The 25,366-nt window shown below is 38.0% G+C and overlaps 9 protein-coding genes across 9 annotated transcripts; 4 read left to right on the forward strand and 5 right to left on the reverse strand.

Moving 5' to 3' along the window:
* Positions 1-286: 286 nt before the first annotated feature.
* On the forward strand, positions 287-1,542 carry BDCG_16110 (uncharacterized protein). The gene has a single exon (XM_045425376.1). The coding sequence runs from the start codon at positions 632-634 to the stop codon at positions 857-859; it is 228 nt and encodes a 75-aa protein (XP_045279138.1). The 5' UTR covers positions 287-631; the 3' UTR covers positions 860-1,542.
* Positions 1,469-1,780, reverse strand: BDCG_16111 (uncharacterized protein; the record flags this gene model as incomplete). The annotated part of the gene is made up of 1 exon (XM_045425377.1): positions 1,469-1,780. One exon carries the CDS (start codon positions 1,778-1,780, stop codon positions 1,469-1,471), a length of 312 nt encoding a protein of 103 aa, XP_045279139.1.
* An 18-nt stretch (positions 1,781-1,798) lies between these two features.
* On the reverse strand, positions 1,799-3,141 carry BDCG_16112 (uncharacterized protein; the record flags this gene model as incomplete). The annotated part of the gene is made up of 2 exons (XM_045425378.1): positions 2,823-3,141; positions 1,799-2,763 (listed from the first exon to the last, which is right to left on the reverse strand). Exons 1-2 carry the CDS (start codon positions 2,947-2,949, stop codon positions 1,799-1,801), a joined length of 1,092 nt encoding a protein of 363 aa, XP_045279140.1. The 5' UTR covers positions 2,950-3,141.
* Positions 3,142-3,240: 99 nt separating this feature from the next.
* On the forward strand, positions 3,241-4,649 carry BDCG_00371 (uncharacterized protein; the record flags this gene model as incomplete). Its single annotated transcript, XM_045415888.1, has 4 exons — positions 3,241-3,569; positions 3,638-3,929; positions 4,024-4,232; positions 4,541-4,649. Exons 1-4 carry the CDS (start codon positions 3,289-3,291, stop codon positions 4,647-4,649), a joined length of 891 nt encoding a protein of 296 aa, XP_045271727.1. The 5' UTR covers positions 3,241-3,288.
* A 739-nt stretch (positions 4,650-5,388) lies between these two features.
* Positions 5,389-6,895, reverse strand: BDCG_00372 (uncharacterized protein; the record flags this gene model as incomplete). The annotated part of the gene is made up of 6 exons (XM_045415889.1): positions 5,389-5,932; positions 5,990-6,156; positions 6,229-6,364; positions 6,419-6,477; positions 6,549-6,659; positions 6,714-6,895. The coding sequence occupies 6 exons, from the start codon at positions 6,893-6,895 to the stop codon at positions 5,577-5,579; spliced, it is 1,011 nt and encodes a 336-aa protein (XP_045271728.1). The 3' UTR covers positions 5,389-5,576.
* A 685-nt stretch (positions 6,896-7,580) lies between these two features.
* BDCG_00373 (uncharacterized protein) lies at positions 7,581-8,684 on the forward strand (the record flags this gene model as incomplete). The annotated part of the gene is made up of 1 exon (XM_045415890.1): positions 7,581-8,684. The coding sequence occupies one exon, from the start codon at positions 7,581-7,583 to the stop codon at positions 8,682-8,684; it is 1,104 nt and encodes a 367-aa protein (XP_045271729.1).
* A 132-nt stretch (positions 8,685-8,816) lies between these two features.
* On the reverse strand, positions 8,817-9,095 carry BDCG_16113 (uncharacterized protein; the record flags this gene model as incomplete). Its single annotated transcript, XM_045425379.1, has 1 exon — positions 8,817-9,095. The coding sequence occupies one exon, from the start codon at positions 9,093-9,095 to the stop codon at positions 8,817-8,819; it is 279 nt and encodes a 92-aa protein (XP_045279141.1).
* Positions 9,096-9,369: 274 nt separating this feature from the next.
* On the forward strand, positions 9,370-9,711 carry BDCG_00374 (uncharacterized protein; the record flags this gene model as incomplete). Its single annotated transcript, XM_045415891.1, has 1 exon — positions 9,370-9,711. One exon carries the CDS (start codon positions 9,370-9,372, stop codon positions 9,709-9,711), a length of 342 nt encoding a protein of 113 aa, XP_045271730.1.
* Positions 9,712-11,854: 2,143 nt separating this feature from the next.
* On the reverse strand, positions 11,855-12,334 carry BDCG_00375 (uncharacterized protein; the record flags this gene model as incomplete). The annotated part of the gene is made up of 2 exons (XM_045415892.1): positions 11,855-12,043; positions 12,107-12,334. 2 exons carry the CDS (start codon positions 12,332-12,334, stop codon positions 11,855-11,857), a joined length of 417 nt encoding a protein of 138 aa, XP_045271731.1.
* Positions 12,335-25,366: the final 13,032 nt, after the last annotated feature.

Below are 25,366 nucleotides of genomic sequence, written 5' to 3' on the forward strand. Positions count from 1 at the left end.
TTGCTTAGTGGCTGCGAGTTACTTGACCTCGCTAAGTGCGCCACTTGCACTTGACCTCGTTATGTAAGCTGACCTCGCAAATGTGGCCTGTGCCACTACCTGACCTCGCTCAATACATCTTTTCTTGTAATTTGAAACCACTCAATTATTTACCATCAATTCTACAATCAATTCAAAATTAATTTAAAATTAATTTAATACTCCATATAATGATGTGACGGTTAGACGGCGGCTGAAAATGGCGGTTTTCATGGCTGCTTTTGGCCTCCCGCTAACCGCCCAACCTCGATCATCACGTGAATCTATCCCCACGACCGCGGTGCTTCCGTCCACACGATTTTTGAAGTTCCTGCATTTTTGCGAGCTTTCAGTCACCTTCACTCACCCAGCTCCCCTTCTTTTGGGAGGAGAAGGGGGGGGGGAGCCGTTTTTGATGCTTCACTCTGTCGGGTTTGGCCTCCCTCTCTCCCATCATGTTATTCTCTCTGTTTTCAGTCCCCATCACTCTTGTCATGTTGTCTACGGCTCCTCTTCTTCGCAGAGCCAGTTCTATCCATGAAAGTGTTTAAAAGTCTTTCATTACTTGTTTCTGTCTCTCTCTACTGTTGGCCCTTCTTGGGCCGCCTCAATCATGGTGTCTCTGTCTTGTTTGGCTGGACCTGACAAGCAGGGCAGAAGCAAGACAGATGTCAGATCTGCTCTGAACACTCTCTTCACACTGAATGTCATTTTTACAGACAGTGAGTATGAAAGTGGCTCTATCAGCAATGATGAAGACAATGATGACAGTCAACTCTCTGCTGAATACTACCTGGCCTTAGCAGAGAGTCTTGATATCACTCAGCTTCAACAGAAGTGATACAGCTTCAAAACTCAGGAAAAACTCAATAAGACTTATAATTACTGAGAGAGATAGACAGTGACTTATTTTATTCTTAGAACTGTGTTATAGACTCATCAGTGATACTGAACAGATATTATCAGTATCTCAAGACTAATACAGAGTGACAATAAGATCAGATCTCAGATTCAGAGAAGATAGTTCACTTTTTATATATATTCTTCAGTTAACAGTATAATATGGCATAAATGGGATAGTGTCTCAGGCAATTATCATTATTATTAGAATCAAGTTTAACGTCCGTGCCCAGCCTATAGGCTACGACAGACTCGTCTCAAGCAATAAAAGGAAGTATCGGTGTTAAGTAGTTACTTCCACTCAATTGTGGATTGGCCGATTGTTTGTTTGACAGTATTTTGCGGGTCATCTAGAATAGGCAGGCATGACAACATTTCTATATCTTAACGAAGTGGCAATTTTATCGTCATGCCACTTTCTAGAAGTCTTTTTGCCTCGTGCTGCAATCTCATCAAGAAGATAATGTCCACTGCCCCAAACCTATACCTCGGCCGATGTTTGTTCAGTGGACCGACCGAATTTTAATTCCATTGCCCTTACTGCCAAAGTTTAGCTGAGTGCTCTTTTGAATGTAGTTCCAGTTTCCGTTTGTTCAAGTTGCCAGAGTATGAAGGATAGCATGATGTGCAGGAATTCACCAAGCTCTTCTTCATTAGTAACGTCAAATGGCCCGAATTCCTGGATCTCAAGAAACGGAATTTCCCCTTGCGCTGGACGCACTGGCTGGATACCTGAGCCAAAAATATATTTGAGATATGTATTGTCGTAGCTCCCAATGCTAATGTGGAAATACAAGTGGTCTTGAGCTACCATGAAGGTATGGTAGGTATTGACCCTTGTTTTCCACTGCAACAGAATCATTGTCAGTAAGAAGTTCCATCACCAGTTAAAGGGGCATGCAAGGATAAGGGGTTGGTATCGCCGTCGGGTCATCTTCATGGCGTTTCCATATGTAGGCGACATGCTCCATTGGGCCAAAACAGGGATGCTACCTCCGCTCTCCCCACGCGCAGCACGTTTTGCTTCGAATATCGCGACTTCACGTGGCATGCCAGCCAGAGATAGACTGAATGGGATGCTCCCATCAATACGGGCTCGGAACGTAACGTCGACTTGTTGAGAAGTATTACGGACAGGGCCGAATGTATAGGTCGTCTCAAAGGAGTTTGCAATGCAGAGGGGCCTGGGGTTTAGAGCCTGCACAAGACTTGCTAGGCCCCCAAGAAGAGTGACCATAAAATCCGCAACGAGAGTCTCAGTTGGGGTTCGACGAGGTGGTTCCTTATCTGTTGGTTCTATAACCGAAGTCGCAGCAGGAGGACGCGCATGAGTAGGACAACGGGCTATCGGCTGATATCCGACGTCTGTCATCTCAATATCCCCCATTCTGAACTCCTCTGAGAGAAAGGTCTGGCGAGTTGGACTTGTAGAATCTACAACTGCTGAGGGCCGCGTAGCGTCGTAGAATCTAATTCTTTTGGGAGCCCCGCCCAATGGGCGTTCATTGATCGGGGCCTGAATTGATCTATCCAGAAGTTGGTTGTACACATTAACTAGCATCGAGAACGGGCCTAGCCCATCCGCAAGTGTGCCAAAATATTCGGGAGGAGTTCGCTTGCGGGGTTCCTTTGGATTGCATATAATGAGATACAAGGTCTTCAGCTTATCGAGTCCAAGGATGTTTCTGTGAATAAGTTTCGTGGCATCATCGGAATGGTCTTCATTGAAGAAATACTCTAGATTGGCAATATACGTGGAGGCATCTTTGGGCCTCTTCTTCTCAGGCCAAATACAGCGGATGGTAAGGAATGCTTCTTTTGAAACAGTTGATGCAGAGAAACTCCCTGCACTCCTGACATTAGATGCCTGTACTCAGATCCAAGATTGGTCAGGGTGCAGCTACCTTCCATGCACAGTTGTTCGAGGGTGCGCTGTTGAAGGCCATACTTTTGTATCGCTTCATGCCATTCCTTCTTATTGGATGGGATTTTGTCTAGGCCTTGAGCGGCCTGGCGACGAGGAGCCGCCATGTCCGCGCTAAACTTCGGAGGGCGGGGACGTGCTGAGGTAAGTTTAACCTTAGTTACGCTAGCTTGATATGGTGAGCATGTGTACAGTGATCCCACCTTGAGACAGCAGAGATAGGCGACGGAACCGGCAACTAAGATAAATATTTAAAAAACGAAGAAGCTAGGGTAAAGGGCGCCTGGTGCACAAGTCACGTGATGAACAACAACAACAACCCCCATCAACATCAACAGAGGTCGATTTCGCCATCAGACCAGCAGAGCAGCAGATGGTTCCATTAACTGCACGTTATGCAATCAGAAAGAAAGCCTTGCCATTGCCCGGAGCAGGTTGGCTGGCTCATGGCGGGTCTTTTTCACCTGTACATCTCCTACTCATCAGACTTGTTTCCCTTCTCGTGGTTGCAAAAGACAGAGGACCTCAAGGTGCGTTGTAGGGACAGCATCAGAGAGAAGGCGACTTTCTCAATATCCCCAGAGCTCCTACAAGCTATCCACAAGTGTGAGAGAGTTACTGCGCCGGAGAAAACTCTGGGCCTTCCAAGTGATTGGGGTTTCTCTGGCTTCATGAAGACTGCTGCCCACCAGGTTTTAGATGAAGTTCCCTTTACTAAGGCTGAAGAGTATGTATGATGATATATATTTGATGCTCTTCATTCACCTTGCTCACCTTTTCTTGCTGTTTTACCAGGTTTCAAGGCCCTCTTTTCCGCAGACTGGGCATCGGCATCATAATCAATTCCCACCCCCGCATCAAAGGGGAACAGATCTTCTATCTTCATCATAATCACTGGAGCTGCATGATTCGGGATCGCTCAAGCACAGTCAATACAAAACTGCAAGAAAACAGCAGAGATTATCTTCTGAAAAGTGAACTACTGGCAGTCACATCAATCTTTTACCGTCAGATGAATGAGATGGTGTGGCTTCCTGAGGAGAACCGGTACATGGCCAAACCCATATACAAGGAAGGTTTCTTGGCAGTATGTACATTCTCTCTTCTTGCTTCACTCTTTGCATCTCCTTCCCATTATTCATATTCATAGGATTGTGCGAATGCTGAGAGTACCCGCCAAGGCCACGGTTGTGACATTCATTTATGGGAAAGTACGCATAGTCCAAGCGACCTGCGACCCATCGGAAACGAACCCAATGCTCACCTTGACACTGAGGGCTGTATATGACCTCGGCAAAGACAACTACGACAGAAAGGTAGCCTTTGATATTCTGAAATGGATTTTCTGTCCTCCTGAGCCCGCCAAGGAGCTTGCTATAAGACGAAAGCGGTAACCGATTTAGCTAGAAGCAGGCTTGAAATGTGTGAGGTAACAAGGCTGGGACGTATGCCTAGAGAGAGTTCTTCTAGGCTATGAGCGTTTTGTGACGGATTTGAATTTCAACGGAGCGTATAACAGCAGTGACCAAATATCATAATAGCTTGGCAACTGGGCGCGGAATAAATGGAAGAGTGCTGAATCACGCAGCGAATTTTGCAAATCAGCTTGAAGCTGTATTAACAGTATTGAGTAATACAGTACAAACAATGAAACAGGTGCTGTATCCTATTTTAATAGGATCTCGATTGACACGCCAGGGCCACTACCATCCCTGGGGCCAGTGCTGTCCCTGGGGCCACCGATTTTGCCGTCCCTGGGGCCACTGATGTCCCTGATCTCGTCACAATCGATGCAAGAAGTACGTAAAAAATGCGGACTATCATTTTTATTGATTGGTTTCTATTGATCCATATTTTAATTTTTAAAGAGAAATTACTCGAGCGTTTCTAAACAAGCCACTCAACTTGATCCGGGCGGACAAGGCCCCGAGGAGGATGAACATGCTGGTAAATCAAAACCTGGAGCATCATCACAGTCTGCATTAGGAGAAGAGATCAAAATCACTTTTAAAATTTTTGAACAGGAGGATTGGAGAGAAGTGGACACTTTATTCGTGGGGCCCTCTGAAATTGATCAGGACGGACGTTGCTCTGTGATTGAGCGGCTAGTGAACAAATACGGGCGAAAAGGATTCGTACTGTACAACAAAGACATCGAACCTTCTGACTGTTTTCAGGTAGCAAGAGAAGATGGAACAAACACAGTTCACTTGGTTCAGAAAGAAGCAACTACAGACAGACAGTCGGTTTTCATTTCTAACAGGTCAAAGCCTGCGGAACCGGTAGCAAAAAAAGCAAGGACACAAAAAGATTAACCTAGAAACTATCTACAAATGTAACAGCCGGCATGGGTTGGGGGGTGCACTGGTTTGCCTGCCACGGGGCCTGCTAAGGTTTGTATTTACAGGCTACTTCGGTTAAAAGTCATAGACCAGTGAAGGACCTGTGGCTGCTGCTCTGTGTTTGTAATAGGTAGTTACAGGTCAGCCGGCACAGGTTAAACTGACCTATGCCAACTAACCTATATCTGGGTATCTGTACCAGCTCACATAAGCACCTTGATATGGATTAGTCAACACCTACCTACCGAAGTAGATTCTATCCAACCCCAAGAAGGATCAGCGACAAAGCTGAGGCGCAACCCAACAAAGAGGAATATAAACTAGTTCCTGAGCAAGTTGTGAAGACAGTGGTTGAATGTAGTAGTTAGAGGGTGGAGGTTCGGTGGTTGGGATCAGACAAGGCAGTATGTTGATTCTTGGGAATATTGTGAGTAGCTGTAGTTTGAAGAGTATGATTCATCGGCAAAAGTAAGTGAGGAAGAGGCAAACAGTTGCAGTATTGATTGATCAGAGAACATGCTGACATCCTGCTCCTCTTGTGACTCAGTCGGAACCATCATCATTGATGTGTTCTGGTCATCTGTAGCCTTGTTCTTTTCCATGGTGAGGGGCTGCTGTGAAGAAGACTGAGACTTCTTCACTTTTGATGGGGCAGGGATGAGCTTCCTGTTTGATTGTCCTAGAGATGCTGAGGAAGAAGCGATGTTTTGTTTCAAACTCTCAACATGTTGTTGCTCTAGCTTTTTGCCTGATTTTTGTCAGTTAGCCGAACCAATGTTGATGCTATTTAGAACACTATGCTTACGGTACTTTCGTTGAGCAATTCGATTTTGTATGCGCCGTTGTCCAGCCAAGTCTGATATCTTTGTCCAATCTTCATTGGGATGGGCGCTGGCGCTGAAGGCACTAGATACTGCTGATTTACATGTTGGGCATATTCCTATGAATTGTGCAACTAGTTTCTCAGGGATTCTGTTAGTTCTGCTGTCAGTCTATATGATATTTTTAAAAGGGAATTTTGGCCCGTAGCTGCGATGGGCGTACCGAGAATATGTCTTTCTAGCTTGAGCTGCAGTTTTAGTCTGGCCTTTATGTTGGCATTGCTGATGTGCTCTTGTCAGAACTTTAAAGAACTTCTCTTGAATTACAATAGGTTTTCCGTTGCTGCAGATTAAGTGTTCTGACTGGACGCCTCAATCAGTATAAGTTATCTCATAAGACTTTTAAAACATACCTTTTTTTTGTGTCTGGTTATTGTTCGGTTTGAGTGTGAATGATTTTTTCACCCAATCTCTTAAAATCATATGCAGCCTCAGATTTTGAATGACTATACTCAATTCAAAATGAAATTCCAACATTCATACCGAAATTTTGCTGACACTCTGGATGTGTCTTCAGAGTTAAGAAGCACTTCTTTGATCAGTCCTGCCTCTTTTGAGGGTATTAAAGGCCTTTTAGTCGATTTTCGAACATAGCTATTAATCTGTCAATGACCTTTCCTAGAGGTGAATAGATATAGTGGTTATTACCACTCCATGAGCTGGTCAAACTCCTTGACATATGGAAAGCCTTCAGGGGCCGGTGTCACTGGGTCAGATGTCATTGAGTTCCCACTATATGATATCTGCTCTTCAACCTCAACCTGGTCTGAATACTGAGGAGCGTACTGTCCATGAGTTGGCAGAAAATCTTGTTGTGTTTGTGCATTCATTTTGAGTGATACAGTGAGGGACTTAATTGGAGAGGGCTTTAGGAAAGACTAGAAGATGGGTTGCTCCTGTCCTTTTATGCTTGCAGATATGCAGCCAAAACCAGGATATTTTTGGTAGCCCATGGACCATCAATGAGGCGCCCGCATCCGCACATTAAGATACGGACAAGCTTATTACAAGGGTAAGGAAGGTTCTCTTGGGGCAGGACAGCTCACGTGTGGTAAAGCGACCTGGGCGTCTGCACGACCCCCGCTGAAACTGCCAACTTCAAGATGATGCTTCCTAGAAACTCCTAATGAGCTGTTGATTGAGATTTTTGCCCAAGTATGTAAGTTACTCCCACATTTATTCTTTCCTTCGACTGACACCTAGGCTAGTGTACTCTGAAAACTCTTAGTTCTGCCCGAGAAGCGTGCCAGCTATTCAATGACCTCTCTCTGCAATTCTACTTTTTCCATCGAACAATCTACATCCCCATTGAATGTGAAAGTGAAAGTGTCCAAAAATATATTGTTGTTCTCACCGGAAACGGAGCAAACTATATCAAAAGCCTTACTATTCAATGTCATTCGCCTGATTCTGTGGATGTAGACGCACTTCTTAAAATTATTGAGAATTTGGGCAGGCTCTCAGCACTAAAGTACCTAAGGTATGAATCGTTCGTGGCAGGGATATATTCACAACATGCTGACATTCTGTAGCGTGTATGGCAATTTCCCCCACCTGGATAAACTTGTGTCGCATGCCACATCTCTCCCGGAATTGGAACATCTATGGCTTCCCTCCCAATCGCCGTGTCGTTTCGGCCCGAACCTCCACAACCTTGCTGTTGACAATACTCTCTATTTGCACAGCCAGTATGTTCCTGGGTTAAGACAATTGGTGCTTGGTGGCTTTTCTAATTCCGAGCTTTCTCCTAATCCCGACTCCTCTCTTAAGATCGGATTTGAGCATATTCCAGAATTGAAAATACTGAAGTTGTCTGGGGGCGGATGGGATGTACCACTCTTGTTTCAGGGTGAACCTTCAGCTTCACTGTACCAGCTTCTAATGATGAATGCTTGGATCACACCTAGCCTGCCCAACTCTATTGCGCTGTCGCTGAGGGACCTGCGTCTTTGCCTTGTGATTTTTGAGCCATTTTCTCACAACCTACCGGCAGACTTGCCATGCCTTGAAATATTAGGCCTCTTTGACTGCACGAACGCTGATCTATTTTTCCATGGTCTCAAATCCCCGAATTTAGTGCAACTGGAAGTATGCCAATGCGACTTCGAGCTGGACAGTTGGCTCTCAGAACTTTTATCGTCTTGTACACATATGAAAAGCCTTCATTTGCATAGCAAATTCCCACTTAGCCCGACCCTCTGGCGCTCAATATGCGGCTGTGCTACTTTGCAGCGCCTTGAACTCATCAGCCCAACAGCTTATGATTGGGGGACCTTCAGAAACGAAAAATCAAGCTTGATATATCTTGGAGTGAACGGGGATCTATCCGGATTACAGCATCAACCATCATTACGAGAACTGCTTCTTTATGATCAGCAAAACTATCAACAAATTCTTACTTTGACTAATTCATGGCGTAACTCTTCTCACCAACACGGAGGTAGTGCCAATCTAAGACTTAAGCAAGTTATTACCGAAGATCTGACATTCACGCTACTGCCAGATGGGGGGTTAAGAGAAGATGAGACCGAGGGCCCTATCTGTAGCATGGACCATTGTTGCCCCAAGATGGACCTTTTTGAATATGAATGGTGGGCTGTCGATTTACACGAAGGTTGATTTATTTGAGAAGGAAGTGTACCGGTATGAGTACTTCTATCTTTGAAAACAGGAAGGCCATTGTTTTCCACATAATCCAACCCTATAATAACTAGGTGCTTTCCAGGGAATGGCTCTTCAATGCCACTCCTATCAGTCCAAACAATTGCATAATATTTGACCACATCCTTCAATGTCATATCCAATTTCCGACCGTGCTAGTTGGCAAATGTCCACCCAGGTGGCATTCTGTCTGATTACATTGAGGACGTCTTCCTCTTGCATTTGATGCACTGCATGATCGGCAATGAAGAGTAGAATGATTTCTGTTGCCCAATCTTGATAGAATGGGCTCCACGTGCCCATCCCATCCAGGATGGGAAAGAGGGGATTCAAGGTCCTTGGTGTCCATGGCACTGAGGATTCCGACATTGTTTGATTGTCAGGAGCGAGGTTTTTGGTTTAAGGAGAGGAGTGAGGTTTTCAGTATAAAGATCTTCTGAATCAGCTGTGGTCGGTGGAGGGTTGTCAAGATGGAGATCAAGAGTTGCTAATGTTGAGTGATGTAGTGGTCGCGTGTGTTGGCGAAGGTCTGATAGTCACATGTTCCTGCATTTTTGAAGGGATCATTCTTGAATGTCTTTGAGATTCTTGTTCCAACGATTAGAACCCGAGTAGGCAATTATATATATATATCCCCTACATCATGGAATGTTATGCAATCGACTTGAAATTCAACACTGGTCTTAGACAAAGTACAGGATTTTTCGCGTGCTTCTGCCTCCAAGTTATCAGCGGGGCTAAGCGGAAATCTAGTCGGAAAAACTATTTGATCCGAGAGCGCCATCCTGCAGCGAGCTATCTTCCAAAGATAGTTACCACATTTGCTAACAAGCCTCAACCGCTCGCTTACGCTCGCTTTGCTGCCGCGCTTGTGTGTGCATATCATCAAGAACACCAGGTGAACCTGGAACTGGAAAGCGACTTCCTCAATCTGTTTAGTAGAGACAAATTAGTCAAGGGCGAAGTGGAACGTAACGCTACTTAAAATGTGAACTCTTGTTGGTGTGAAGAGAGGACTTTTGATCAGAATGCAGTAAAAATGTAATGATGCAAGGCGGATCTGACGGCAGACTTCGCATGTAAGCAATGAAAGATAATGTGGGTAGAATGCGATCAGGTGGGCGCTGTCACTGTGAAGGAAAAGAAGTGGAAAAGGAAAAAACAGCGGAGATTGCTGAGATTAAATATCCTTGGCCAGCTCCCAGGCGGGGTTCAGTTCTGACTGAGCCTCGCTAGAAGGCTGGTAGATGACCTGGATAATGTTGGTAAACTATACCTAGAAACCCAGGCGCACGCTTAAAATATCTTAATGCACACGAGCCTCTGTGTACAAAGACATTGCAGAGCTAAGCTTAAAACAGAAGACTCTGCAAGATTGATTTTACAGCTTATTAATAGAAGAGATAGAACTGTAACTATAGTAAAAGCATATCTGTAAAGTAAAATAAGATTGACTTGAGAATAAGTTGAATAATGATATAGATAATTGATGAAAGACTGAAGAGAGATCTGTAGAACTAAGAGATAAATTAATTATCAAAGATAATAACTGCAGCTGTTTTCTCAATTGAGTTAAGAATAAAGTTAATAAGAGATGTTTTCTATAATATCTGATAATATAGTAAGCTCTTTGAATAATAGTTTTCTTTTTACAGACTACTGTTAATAAAGATATATCAGAACTATGACTCTTATAGTGATAAAACTTAATCTTAGATAATATATCTATTTCAATAGACTGTTCACAGGCTTAAGAGACTACTGTTAATTATATAAAGTATTAATATATCTAGAATAACAGAGAGAGTTCAGACTTATTTATTATAAAATCTATAACTGTAGAAGAATCTGATTTTACTATACATGTTTATTTACAGTTCTACACAGTGTAAAGAGATAATCAGTGATAGAAAAGATATAATAAGAGATGATTACAATATCTGAGTTCTTTAAGTATGATATTGAAGACAGACAGCTGTAGAAGTAATAGAATATTATAAAGAAATGAATTGATCAAGACTTAAGAGACTGATTTTATAAGCAGTGAACACAGACTTTTAATACATTATTCATTCTTGAGAATCTATGAGAGATGATTGATTAGATATATTATCTATTTAAGAATCTGTACAGAGTAGATTATTAATTAGATATGTTATCTATTCAAGAATCTGTACAGAGTAGATAGTTAATAAGATATGTAATCTATTATTCAAGAATCTGTACAGAGTAGATGTAGACTACTGAGATAAAAGAGCTCAGTCATCACCAGCACTGCTGATAGAAGAGTCAATCAATCTCTGAAACCCTCAACAGTAGATGATATTGTGAGATGATTAATCTGTTGTATTCATGTAGAAAGAGCTAGCTATATATATATTACATATGAGATCATGTGTAGGCGGAGCAGTCACTACAGCAACATCACTAGGGCGGATGCTACAGATATGATAGTGCAATGTCATGGAATTGCACTTCACTTAATTCTACACCAATCAGTGGGCTGTATTCATGTCAAGAACCTCAAAAAGGAAATTCTCCACTTTTAATGACCAGGGTTTTCATCATATATTTGCTTCGCTTCGCTCCGCAAATAACTCAGGTGCAGTAGGCTAATGAAGATTCAGTGTATTGATAGTGTGAATTGCTCTTGGTTTGTCTTTTAATACATCATGCCTTTGACTGACTTTTGCTGAGCTCTGTTGAAAATCCAACATCAGTCTCTCCCGAACGCAATTCCACACAACAGCCAAGTCTATGTCTAAGACCCTCACAAGTTTTGAAAGTTGCGAAATCAGCCTAAGCATACCAATAATTACATGTACCCGATTCACTCCAAGATTGAGCAACAAGATTGAGAATATGGTGGGCCTCTAATTAATGTCTTTTTGTTGTTTTCCCTGCCTCTTCTCCTACCAATGTTACAAAACTCTGATCGTATGAGTCTAGCGCTGCAGACAAAAAAGCATTGCTATTGCTATCTAATCACTCTTTATATAGCCAGTGAAATCTCGACGACATGATCCACAGGTCTCTGGGTTAGGAGAGAGGCACCCTGGGCAGAACCTGTGCCCACATAGGAGGGTTTTCCACTCTGAAGGGATAATATAGCATATTGAACATTAACATCAATGCTCCAGCTCACTGATCTCAGTCTCTAGCTTGCAGATCTGCTTATTTTTCCTGGTCAGCTCTGCACAGTGCTTGATTTCTAGCTCAGTATTCCACTTCTTCAGATGCTGCACTTCTTCTTGAAGATCCCTGATCTTTGTGAACTCTGTTTCAAATATGATGTGAATTTCTTGATTTGCTGTTATCTATCCTAATATCAGTAAAGGACAAGTCCAGCTTGACTGAGAGAAAGATCTTATCAGAACTACTTTCAAGTTGGGTATTTTGTGTTTCTTCAGTGACTGTGATGTTGTGGATGCGGAGGAATTGAGGAGCGCTGGGCCATCAAACAGAGCCTCATACTCCGGGAGGGTATAGTCCACAAGGCGTCTCTTTCTCCGTAGCTCTCGCGGCGGGGACCGAGGTGTGTCCATCTCTGCATCTGTATCGTCATCGATGACGATGGCGCTGCGGGGTTCAGCTTCGGTAGAAGCCATGGCTGAACAGGACCCCTCGGTGGATGGAGAGTGGAAAAGGAATTGAAAGAAATATGGAGTCAGAGAGGGGGGAGAAGGCCATATATATACCCAACGGCCGAAGGAGCCCAACGGCCGAAGGAGAGGTCACGGGATTTTACCTCTCCGTTGACATACAGCTTGCGTATCAGGATGGCGGAAAGGGGTGTTGATGCGGGATGTCGCTCCGGCTGTTAACCAGGACTGTTAGGGGTGAGAAGAATGATGGATCTGGAGGGGAAGGGAGCCCTCTATATATACCAAGAAATGGGGGCAAGTCACGGGGTGCCCGTCTCGGGTTCCAAGGTTGCTCTCCCCAGGCATTCAAGCACGGCGCAGCAGCCAACAATATCCGAGGGCGAAGTCTGAAAATAGAACTCATGCAGCAATGGCGTCCCTTCCACAGCTGTCGCAGTAGAAGAGGGGATCGCATGGCAGTGCGATGGACAGGAGGGCTCGGCTTCTCTGGTTTTATTCAAGGCCACCCTACCCTCACCTGCCCACCAAGGGCCGTTAATGAACAGCCAGGAGAGGCCACCTTTAGGCCATCTTATTCATGATATCACTTTTATGTACATGGACATGGAGTAGCATTATGTCTCACCACTCGGGGGCTGCAGATGCTACTGTGGCACCGGCGGATTCGACTGTACGCATTCCCTTCTCCGAAGTGTAGACACCCGCTGGCGCAGCGCTGATTCCATCCTTTCTGGAAAACACCTCTCTATCTCCGGCCAGGGTTGGCGCTCCTCCATCATGCTCAAAAGCCGTGCGTCATCCGCCGGGAGCCATTGCCACAGCTTGTCTCTGTGGCCCTTTCTCCCCTCGCCGCGCTCATGCTTGTGAGGAGCCGAGCGACCGGCTGGCCGCACACTCTCGTCTCCCCATATTGCCGGCGCTGAGTGGGGCATGCAACTCACCAAAGCACCTTCAAACAGCCAAGAAAGGAACTGCAGACACTTGTTGAGCTGTAGTAACAGGACATGGGAGTGAAGGGCTGTGAAGAAACCTTTCATAGCCAATACAGAGACAACGCGAAGCCGCTTTGTGGCTGGTTCTTCTGGTTGCTGTGGCCCTCACTTGCATCTCCTGAACTGTTCATCACTGAGGAAGTCGTCGCTCATGCTGTAGGAGCAAGGCACAACATCAGTGCCACAACAGGCGGGGTGAATCTGCCAATGATCCAGAACATGAGTGTTATCATCTGTTTGAGAATTTCTATTCCAGCTGTCAGGCCTCTCTCAGAATTCTTGATGATGATTGAAGACATCACAGAACATAGATAGATAGAAGAGATTCAGAATATAAATAAATAATCTTTAAGTTTGTAAGATCATCATCTTACTGAACAGACTGATAAAGATTACTAATATCTCAGAGTGTATTATTAGCAAGAATCACTGAATTAATAAGAATGTTATTCTGAAGATCTGAGAGTCTGAAAAAAGCTTCTAAGCTATTATCTGAGCTGATTATACTTAGTAATAATAAATCAGTCTCTGTAATATCTCTCTCAAGAGAAGATAGTTTAGTCAGTGTATCAGAGATATTATCTTAGACATTATAGACAGAAATGAGATATAAATTCAGAGTATGATATATCAGATTACAGAGAGATAATACATTATACTGAAAATTCTCTGAACTGAGTGATAGTATAAATATCTCTCTTGATTAAGAGAGAAAGTTCAACAGTGTATATAACTGAGTATTACTGCTAATAGATATACAAACTTCAGCTGATAGCTTTAAAGAAAGATTATACTTAAGAAGCAGCAGAGTGTTAAAGAAGACATTATAATGTAAGACTGAGAGAGAGAGTTTTCTAACTTCTGAGATATAAGAATTGAGATATTTATACAGTGAGAATGACTTGAGATGCTGCAGTATTCACAGTTTGAAGTTATTTACATGAAATGTAAGTGTTATCTGAGTAGATAATTGAGAATCTGAGAGAGAAGATAGTCAGAGATGAATTAAGAGAGTGAGAAGAAGAGTGAGAATTGAGTCTGAGAAAAGAGTGTGTGAGAGCGAGAGAAACAGATTATCAAGTGTCAGTGATTTCATAGAAGACTCAGTTATCTCTTTATAGTTACTCTTATCACAGAGATTTCAGCTGTCTTATTATCTCTCATAGAGAAGAAAGTAACAGATCTCTCTGATTTCTGAATCTTTTCTGAGACTGCTGATATATTCATTCTCATCTGAAAGCTATCTAGAGATTGATAATCAGTGCTCTACATTAATTGTATATAACTATTATCACTTTTAACTCTGATATGTTAAGTATGTAATTTGAATAAAACCACAACTTAATCAATCTGCAGATATATACTGATATTAAAAAAGAAATGCAGCAATTTTACTATTAACTAGAGAAAGAGAATAAGACAGTCTGTCTTAATAAGTTAAAGAGTAATACAACTCTTCATCACTCAGAACTTAGTAAGTATTTTAACTTTAAAAGATGTAAAAAGTCTACACTGAATAGATCAGTATAATATTATAGATTTTATATAACAAAGAGAAAAACATTAGAGAAGAAAAAGAAAGAGAAAGTGTGAGAATCAGTGATTGAAGTAGATATTTATACATGTATATAGTAATATATGCAGTGAGGCTTCAGAGTGAAAGAATCTATACAGGTTTATAATAATCAAGAATCAGTGATTAAGAATGACTGAGAATTAGAGTGTACACAGCTGAGAATCAGCAATTGAGAGTGACTGAGAATCAGAGTGTATGCATTTAAGAATAAAGTGATTGAAATCTGTGAAGTGTAATGAAATAGTCTATATAATTGATCAGATACAGTCTGTCACATTAAGTTCTCTCTTTCAGAAGCAGTTCTTATCAGTCAAGAGCTGCTGTTTCAGATAATACAGAACTCAGAGTTCAGATCAGTTAATTATAACTAACTCATTTCATAAGATATTATCAGCTGCAGCTGTGAGATCTCTTATTAAGAATATTCTCAATCTCTTACTCAAGCTTATTATCTTCTTCTATAATGCCTGGCAGCTGCCAGTTGAAAGTCAGTTGAGAAGAGAATGAGTCAGTGACAGTGTGACAGAGCAAGCTTGTATAAAAGATATTATAAATCTCTGATAATATATCAAGATAATAGTTATAACTATCTAGAACTTCTATCACTTTATACTTGATATAATGATAATTCAGTGTATAAGATGAATGTGTGATCTGTATATTCTTAAGATTTAATCACATTAAGTCTTCTATCTTATATTGTTCAGTGAGATCTTGATAAATATTGACTTAATTCTCTTAATCTTATTTCATAGTTATTATGAAGACCTCTGCTCAGTCACAGTCTCATAGATATTTCAGAGCTTTATTACTATATTATCAGTAATCTGAATCAGACTGCAGAGATTCAGTGTGAACTGTGTAATCTTTAGAAGATTTAACACTTTTATGTAATAACTGTGTGTAAAAAAGAACAGGTTTATATCTATTGAAATAACATCTCAATTATTAATAGTAATCTCTATGTATAGAAGAAGATTATATCAATTATCTTATAAGTAATTATAGAACTTATGAAGATAATTCTTCACAGTCTGAATTATTCATTCTGACACATTATCAGTCTTGAGATAATAGATAGTTGACAGATAATGTATAATCTTGAGAACTTGATAGATTCTTATTCAGAAAGTGTGGTTCGGAAGAACGTACGACTGTCGGATAATAACGCGGCCGCTTCCGAACTACTAGCGTACGCGTACAAGTGTAAAGGGGTCATAGCAGCTGCTAATTAAATTAGTGTACAATATTACAATATATAAGAAGCCGGTGTACACCTGTAATTATACACTGGCTTAAGCAATCTTTGAATCACATCTGATAGCATGTCTAAAAATCAGTGAGAAGTGCAGGCTTCTCCAGAGTGTGATAATTCTGTCTATGAAGTGATTCATAGTTATCATGTCAGTGTGGTTCTAGAAATGCCTTAAAAGATAGTGTACAAAGAGTGATGAGTGAAAGAGTATTCAATTGATGCTGCTTTGCTTATTAGGGGAAAACTTCACACTCAGACAAATGCCATGTATGAGACATGAACAGATGAGATGTGAGAAAGAAAATGAGAGCAGTGAACCAGATTCAAAGAAGTTCACTCTCTATTCAAAAGAAGGATAAAAAGAGAGAAGTGATCATCATCAGAGTCATACAATAATAACAGAAATCATATAACAATATAGTGATATAATGATACAGTGATATAGTGATATAATGATACAAGTAATATAACAATAGATATTATACAATCAATCAGAAACTACTGAAATGAATATCTTCTCTAGTTAATATGAATAACACTCTTCTCTGCTATCTAAATCAGAAGATATGCAGAACCTCTTAGAGAGTTTACTTAAAGCAGTAAGAAAAGCAGCTGAGATTATCAAATCAGAATCAAAGCTCTGTATATATATGAGAATTCTAAATGAGATCAAGGCCTTGTGTATGCAGTGGCAGGCTGAGATGAAAGTCAAACAATAATTAGCATTCACTGCAGATCAAGCATTCACTATAAAGAGCTTCATCAATGTAATCATTATCATTAATAAGAATAGAGAAAACCAGATCTTAGATCTGTAGTGAGAGATTGAATATTTACACAGATAGATAACTACACTGAATCTGAAGATCTTATCATGATTATTCACAATCTCTTTAGAAGTGTATATATTATCAGAGATCACTGCACAGAATGAGAATCTGAGTATAAGATATATTAAGTCAGAAGATCTGCTGAAGTTATCAAGCTTTAATAGTAACTGAAAAAATGATGCTGCAATCAGCTGACTAAGTCAGATATAATTATATTATCAGATTGAATATGAACTCACAGACAGACAGTTAACAGAATTTTAACAAGTCTTAAGATCTGCTGTATTTCTATGTGAAAAAGTGAAGTCATTATAAATGACTGATGAAAAGATGAATCTCATAGATCTGAAGTAATATTCATTCTTACAAATATGAAATGAGTTTTTCAAATAAATCTTGCACAACTTTGAGAAAGTGAACACATGAGACAAGTGTTATAAATACTTCACTAAGTATAGATAAGTAAGTAATCTTACATCATACTTCACACACTTCAGCTTATACTATCTCACATTGAATGAAGAGCTTTTAATATCTTTCTGTTTATAGATCTTCATTCATGATCTTACACTCAAGTTAAGAGTGAAATGAAAATGCTTAATCTCATAATCAGACACAGTGAAGAAAGCATATAATATTCTTATTATACAGAAATAAGTAAGTTAATTATAATAGAAAATACTGCAATTGAGTATATCTTAGCAGAGAACAGATAATCAGACTTCTATAACACAAGTTACATACTCAGATGCAATGAATCTAGATCTGAATGCTATTACTAAAGCACTAAATCCTCTGAAAAAGAAATTCTCTGAGTGAAAATCTTGATATTGTGAGTATTGAGCTTGCTTCAACTGCAGATGCTAAAATCATGATACAAAAGATTGCACTCAGCATGCATAGTTAAGAGAAGCAAGAGAGTTAAAAAACTAGCAGAATCAGTGAGCTCAGAGACACTCACTGATATTCTATGAAAAGTCTTCAAAGTGAAAGAGATGCCTGTGTTAGATAACTCTCTGAATTCTGTAAAAGCAAAGAAGAAGCAGACTCTCAAATGAGATATGAGTGAGAATGATGAAGTGAACACTTATCTCAATGTCTTGAGACCTGAAATGTTAATGTATAGAGAGCACTTGAATAAGAATTGAGAGATAGCTGTAAAAGTATTAACAGATACAGAAGCTTCTACATAATATATTAATAATTATATAATCTGAAGATTGAAAGAGATCTGCTGAGTGAAGAATTTCTGATACATAAGATTATCTGATAATTAATATTTAATATCACCTGTAAAAGTAAGAGTTTCCTTGCACTTCAGAGAATGATCTTGCTATATTTGAGCATGAGAGCTGCAGAATATGAAATACAACCTTATTCTCAGACTTAATTGATTTCAAAGATTCAATTCACAGATTCAATGATGTACATGTCATATACAGTTGATTGATAGAAAGAAAACAGTTTATACAATTCTATCAACTGATATGAGAAGAACATTTCACATCTCTGATATAGAAGGATTAAATCTGCTTATACATTAATAAGTAAAGAGAATGATTCACAAGATCTCATCTGAAAGCATTCTGTATGTTATACAGAACTCAGAAGTGAAGAAAATCAAGATAAAGAATATACAGAAGAACAAGTGTATGAAGAAGCTTCTGAAGAAGCATGAGAAGATCTTTTAAACAGATCTTTCACTGAAATTGCTGCTGGAATGAGAATTTATACATGAGATTGACACAGAGGATACAAAACCAGTCAATCAGAATGTGTACCTTCTGTCATAAACATATCTTGAAGAACAGAAGTGTCAGATCACTGACCTTCTAGAACATGATCTTATATGACTCTCATCAAGCATGTGAGACTTTTCAGTTCTATTCATGAAAAAGGCAGATGAGGAGTGACAGATGTGTATTGATTATCAAGTACTCAATAAGCTTATAATCAAGAATGAATATTCACTGTCATGAATTCAATAACAGTTGAATACAGTCAGAAACACCTGATATCTATTAAAGATCAATCTTCTCTCAGAATACTGGCAGATTCACATAGATGAACTATCAGTCCCGCGAACTGCATTTAATGCACAATGAGAGAAGTTCAAATTTCTGATAATATCATTCAGTCTGACAAATGCACCTGTCATTATTATTATTATTATTATTCTTCAATTATAGATGTATGCAGTCAGAGACTATGACATCTACCTGAGAACTTTTAGTTCTCAGGGTTTTTTCTATATCTGTAAAGTTAACTATTATACATTCATCAATTTCAGATATGCAAAATCAGAAAATTCCAGCCCAGAATACAAAAACTGTTTACAAATTGCAGTGTTTTAACATCATCTCATACTTTGAAATCATTTGACAATATCATGACAAAGAAAAAGAGAACACAGTCTTAAAGATAGACACATTAAATAGATAGACAGAAAGAAATTGAAAGGAAAAGATAAAGTAAAGAAAGACTGTAACAAAACAAATTATTAAAAGATAGTATATAGCTGTTTTAACAGACTATATCTGGTTGATTTCCTCCTCTTCATATTCAGATAATTCTGAATTTAGTCATTTTCTTGTAGCTGCTTGAGTTTCTGATAGAAAGTCTATTAAGTATTTAATTCCTGTCTCAGTTGAGAATAAGAATCTCATATTTAATTGATTTAGATCATACTTCTCTTTCAATCTGGCTCTGAGACTATTGTATAATGCACAGTGCATTATAATATACTCAGGATTCTCATTTATATTACAGAATGAGCATTCTATTGAGTCAAATCTATCATTAAATCTTTGTATATAAGATTTGAAATAGCCATGTTCTAGTTTCAGCTGTATTATAGATGAGAATACTTTCTTTTTACATTTAATTGAACAAGATTTCCACTTGGGTTTTGTTTCAAATCTTGAATAATGTATACTCTTCTTTTGTTTCTGTCAGCTTTCATTTCACTTGTCTAAATAAGATTCTTTTATTTTTCTCTTTATAAAAGATCAGAACACAATTTTTTGAATAGATCTGCTTAATTCTGCACTCTTTTTTGCAGCTGAATCAGCCAATTCATTGTCATGAATATTCATATGAGTAGAAACTCAGTGTAGATGAATTATCAGCTTTAATATTCTTCTCTTTTGAATTTTCAAAACAGAGTTTAAGATCAGTTCAAGATTCATTTGATCATTATGAATCTGACTATTTCTAAGTCTTTTTAAAGCAGCTTAACTATCAGAGAATATTCATATCTCTTTCAAACAATTTCCTCTTTTATGAGATTTTATTTCAATGAGTTTGAAAGCTTTCACTATTGCAAATAGTTCAGCATCAAAGACTTCACATTCAGAGCCTAGATTTCAGAAATCTGAGATAAAATTGATATTATCTTCAGTATAAGCAATGTCTGCATCTAATCTATTCAAGTTCTCATTTTTTGAGTCATCTGAATAAATCAGAATAGAGTCTTTTATATTGATTGTAGAAATCCTCTTTGAATGCTGTTCATATTCTTTCTCTTTTGATAGTTCACTTATTTGTAAATCTATAAGAGATTCAAGCTTTTCTCTTCAGGGAGATAACTTCTCATGATCAACTTTTTCAATATTTAAAGAAGAAAATTGATTTTTAATCAGAGAGCATAGTCTGTACAGTTGAGAAGGCATTTTCTTTGAAGAATTATTTTCATTTCAATCAAGAAATCTATTCCAATCCAGTTCATTTCCAGAGTTAATTGATAGAAATGAAGAAGAGACTCTTTCTCTGATTATATAATTTGAGCTCATCTTTATAACTCTCAGAGCATAGTTCATACAGGCCTTTTCAAATCTAATAGCAGGAGAAGGAATTGAAGCTTCAATTTCCATTGCTTTAATAGAAGATGATTTGAATGCTTTCAGAATTCTTCTCAAGGCTCTGTTTTACAAACTTTGAAAGAGTTCAGTGAAATTCCCTTGATTATTTCATCAAACTTGAACTTCATAATCAGCTACTGATGTAATACAGGCTATATATAACTGTCTCATAGCCTGGAAGAATAGACCTCTCTCTGTATTTGATAGTCTGATTATGTTATTCAATAGTCTTTCTGCCTTGACAGTTCTTTGTTGAATGTGATATTTAAAATTCAACTTGGAGTTTAATCATACTTCTAATCATTTGATATTTACACTGGGTTTAATCTCTCTATTTAAAAGAGTTAGAGATAGTTCTTTCTTATTGAATCTAGAAAAGAAATGAATTAACTCAGTTTTATTCATATTAAATTGAATTTGATTGATATCTGCTCTAACAAAGATTTTCTTTGCAGCTTCTTCAATTACTTTCAAATTCTCTTTGATAGTTTTTGAGCTGTAGACTAGATCAATATCATTCATATAACTCAGAGATTACACTATTCTCATATTTCTATTTTTAAATAGATATGCAGTGTATATTGCAAATAAAATGAGTGAGATTGAAGATTTCTGTGATACTTCTATTTTTATCTCAGTCTTATCTTATTTCATTTCATCAAAGAAGAGTTATATACTTCTTTTAGATATAAAACAGTTAATTCATTTTATTAGAGAAAGTGACAGTTTTAATATCTTCAATGTCTGAATTAACTTTGACTTTGAAACATAATCAAATGCTTCATTTATATCAATAAAAACTGCAGTTGAGACCAGACTCTCATGCTTTACTATTTGAATATCATGAACAACTGAGAGAACAGTGTCAATTGCAGAACACTGTTTTCTATCTCTCATTTATTCACTGAATAAAAGAGAATCATCTATAGAGCTTATAAAAGATAGTCAAGTAGCTATTATCTTTTCTAAAACCTTTTCTAGGCAGTTCAATAGAGATATTACTCTATATGACTTAGGAATTGAAGTTTTTCTATTAGGTTTTGCAAGAATCACTTCAGTGGCTTCTCTCCAGCATTCAGAATGATATTCATTTTTCAAGAGATTGAAAAAGAGCTCAAAATATTCATTCTTTAAGTAGGAATATGTATTCTGAATAATCAAGTAATTAATTGAATCAGGACCTGCAGCAGTTTTAACAGAACTTGAGAAGATAGCTGACTCTAATTCATCTTGTGTAAGATCAGGCTATTCCCAGTCATTTTCATCAATGTAGTTGAGAAGTGATATATTCTCTTCCTCTGAATCTGAATCTGAATCTGATGAGTTCTGAAAGAGAATTCTCAAGAAAGCTTGACATTTTTCCTTAAAAGAGTTTGCTGTATATGATTCATTCTGAAACTCATATTCTAAGGCTGGAAGTTTTGCTACACTTCTTGTTTTAGTATAGTTAAAAGCTTTAAAAACTTTCTTCCCTTGTGCTTCTTCAAGAAATTTATTTCAGCAGTCTGTTTTAGCTCTTTTAATATCTGAAAAATATTCATTTCTGACAGCTTTGAACTCTTCATCAGATATTACATCATTCTTTCAATCTCTTCTAGCAGTAGCTAATTCTTTCCTTTTAGATGAGATATTCTCATTTCATCAAGGTTTTGAATACTCAGAAGATTTTCTCTTTAGAATATTATCTCTAACACTTGTTAGAATAATAGATGTAATAAGCTTCACTCTATTCTCAAGCATTTCATTTGAGATATCTTGATCAGAATTTCAATATAGCTCATTCTGTCTTTCAGATTTTAACAGTTTTATGCTTTCTTCAACTGCTATGCATCTGTCATCTTTCAAACAATGATGAATATAATTCTTCATAAACAGAATGAAATCTCATGTCTCATATATCTCAATGATATTCTAGTCTTTTCAAACTCATATAATGAATATCTGAAGCATCTTGATAAAGTGCTTATAACTCTGACAGAGTATAAGCTCTACATTAAATTAATCAAGTGTGTGTTTGAAACAGAAGAGTTGAAGTTCATAGAACATGTAGTGAGTGATGACTGTATATACCTCATTTCAGAGAAATTGAATGTCATAGCAAATTGACTACAGCTGAGAAATATACATTATATACAACAGTTTCTTGAGTTAATCTTATACTACTGCAGATTCATCAAGAATTTCACATAAATATCTGCATCACTCTCAGATCTCTTAAGAGAAACAGATACAAATCTGTGAAAGAAGAACTTTTGTTCAATCATCTGAAATGCTGTATATAAAGAGGCTTTTCTCACACTGAGAGAATGTGTAATAACATTCTCAGTGCTTATTCAATCAGATTGTGATAAATCTTTCTACATTGAGACAGATGCATCTGAATGAGTTATCAAAGACACTCTTCTACAGATGAGTAAGAACAGCAAGCTGCATCTGATGATATATGATGATAGAAAACTATCAGATGCTGAGCTCAATTACTCAGTGTATGAAAAGAAATTGCTAGTGATTAAGCACACACCAGCATTGTGAAATAGATATATTCATAACAGACATATGATAATGATGATCACAGATTATGAAAGCCTTATCTATCTATAATTAATAATAAAATCTTTCAAATGCTTAGCATGTTGAATCTCAGAGTTCTAAGTATACAATCTTCATATCAAATACTGAAAGAGATCAGATATAGTGATATCTGACATAATCAGTCACAGATCTGATTTCATGAGTGAGAGTTCTGTGAATCAGATATAAGAAATGTTCACATTAAACACACTGAGAGAATGCAAGAAATCAGAATGAGTGAATACTATAATCTCTCACTTAAAGAATGACAAGATGTCAGATAATAAGCATCTTATAAAAGTAGTAGAAGAGATGCTTCTGAACTTCAAGCTGAGAAAATTAAAAAATGACATTGTACTTTACTGTGATCTAGAATATACAGAAGCTCTCTATCTAGAATCTTCATTTCAACACAACTTGATGACTCACATGCACAAGGAATTCAGTCACTTAGAAAGCTCAGAACTCATAAGTGTACTCAAATCAAGAGTATACTGATTAAGTATGACTGAGAATATTCAGATGTACACTCACAAGTGCTCAAATTATCAGGTTGCAAAAGAATCTAAGAAAGAGTTAGAATATAAGAAAGTGCAACATCAGATAGAGTGTATAATACAACTATTCAAACAATAAGAAATGAATCTCATAGACATATTACTGCAGACATCAAATAAAAATCAATGAATAATCACTGCTATTGATTATACTACTGACTGATCAGTCATGAAAGCAGTTTCAGAGATGACAGAGAAGATGATAGCAAAGTTTCTATACAATGAGATCTATATCAACTATGAAATGCTGCATGAGATTCTAACTAATAACAGTGTGAATCTCATGAGAGAAGCAGTGAGGCATTTTGTGAGCCAGTTACAGACAAGATATTATAGAATAACATCATATCATCTGTGAATAAACAGAAAGATGAAATGCTTGAATGAAATCTTGAGCAATATGCTGATGAAATATCTAGTGAGCAAGCCTACAAGACTATGAGATGAATATCTCAGGCAGGCACTATTGATCACGCGGATTCAACAGCATGCAGTCTTCAAGCATTCACCATTCTACCTGTTATATGAATTGCATCCGCGCATTCCAGAGAATGCTTCAGAAAAGGTGAGAGAGGAAGCAGTTGTGAACACAACAGTCGCGGATGTGAAATCAAGATTGAAAGAGATCAGTTACATACACATAAAAGCTAATAAGTTACTCCTGAACTGAGCAATTCAATTGAAAAGAATACAAGACTCACTAGTTAAGAAATTGAGTCTCAAGATGAGAATATGAGTTCTTATACACAATGAGAGTTCTGAGAAGTTTCAACCTAGATAATTTAAGTTATATAAAATACTCAAATCACATTCTCTGAGAACATACATGTTGAAAGAATCAGAGAGACAGATCTTATACAACTTAATCAATGATTCACAACTTATGAAAGCAAAGATATAAGACTTAAGTGAATTATAATCATTCACAGCACTATCATCAGTGTTGAAAAAGAAGAGACTTATAATTGAAAAGTCTTATAAAGTAAGAGAAATTATAGACACTTATGAATTAGATAATCTCACTTATTCTGATCTTTTTATAATTATAAGAAAAGAATGAGAAGTAATGAAGAAATCAGGTGAATATCACACTCTAATAAGTGATAAGACTGTAGCTGATTATACAATAATATATCACAGACAGCAGATATAATGTGATAAAGAGTAGTCTCAGAGTAGCAGACTTGTATATGAGTCAGATCACAGAAGAAAAAGAAATTCAGAGTTAAATTTAACTGTTTACATCAGTTCAATCACAGAAATTACAGAGGATGAACTATCTGAAACATTTATAAACATATGAGATCAAGTCATCTCAACTCCTGAGAATGCTCAGAGATTAGATGAGATTAGTTTTAATGAGCTGTTCACTGTAGTAGTCTGAGCAGGCAAAG

This window comes from Blastomyces dermatitidis (assembly GCF_000003525.1).
Source record: "Blastomyces dermatitidis ER-3 genomic scaffold supercont1.1, whole genome shotgun sequence".
Lineage (NCBI taxonomy): Eukaryota > Fungi > Ascomycota > Eurotiomycetes > Onygenales > Ajellomycetaceae > Blastomyces > Blastomyces dermatitidis.

Excerpts from the sequence above, each read along its gene's own strand:
- BDCG_16110 (XM_045425376.1), top strand. The coding sequence starts at position 632 with ATGGTGTCTCTGTCTTGTTTGGCTGGACCTGACAAGCAGGGCAGAAGC.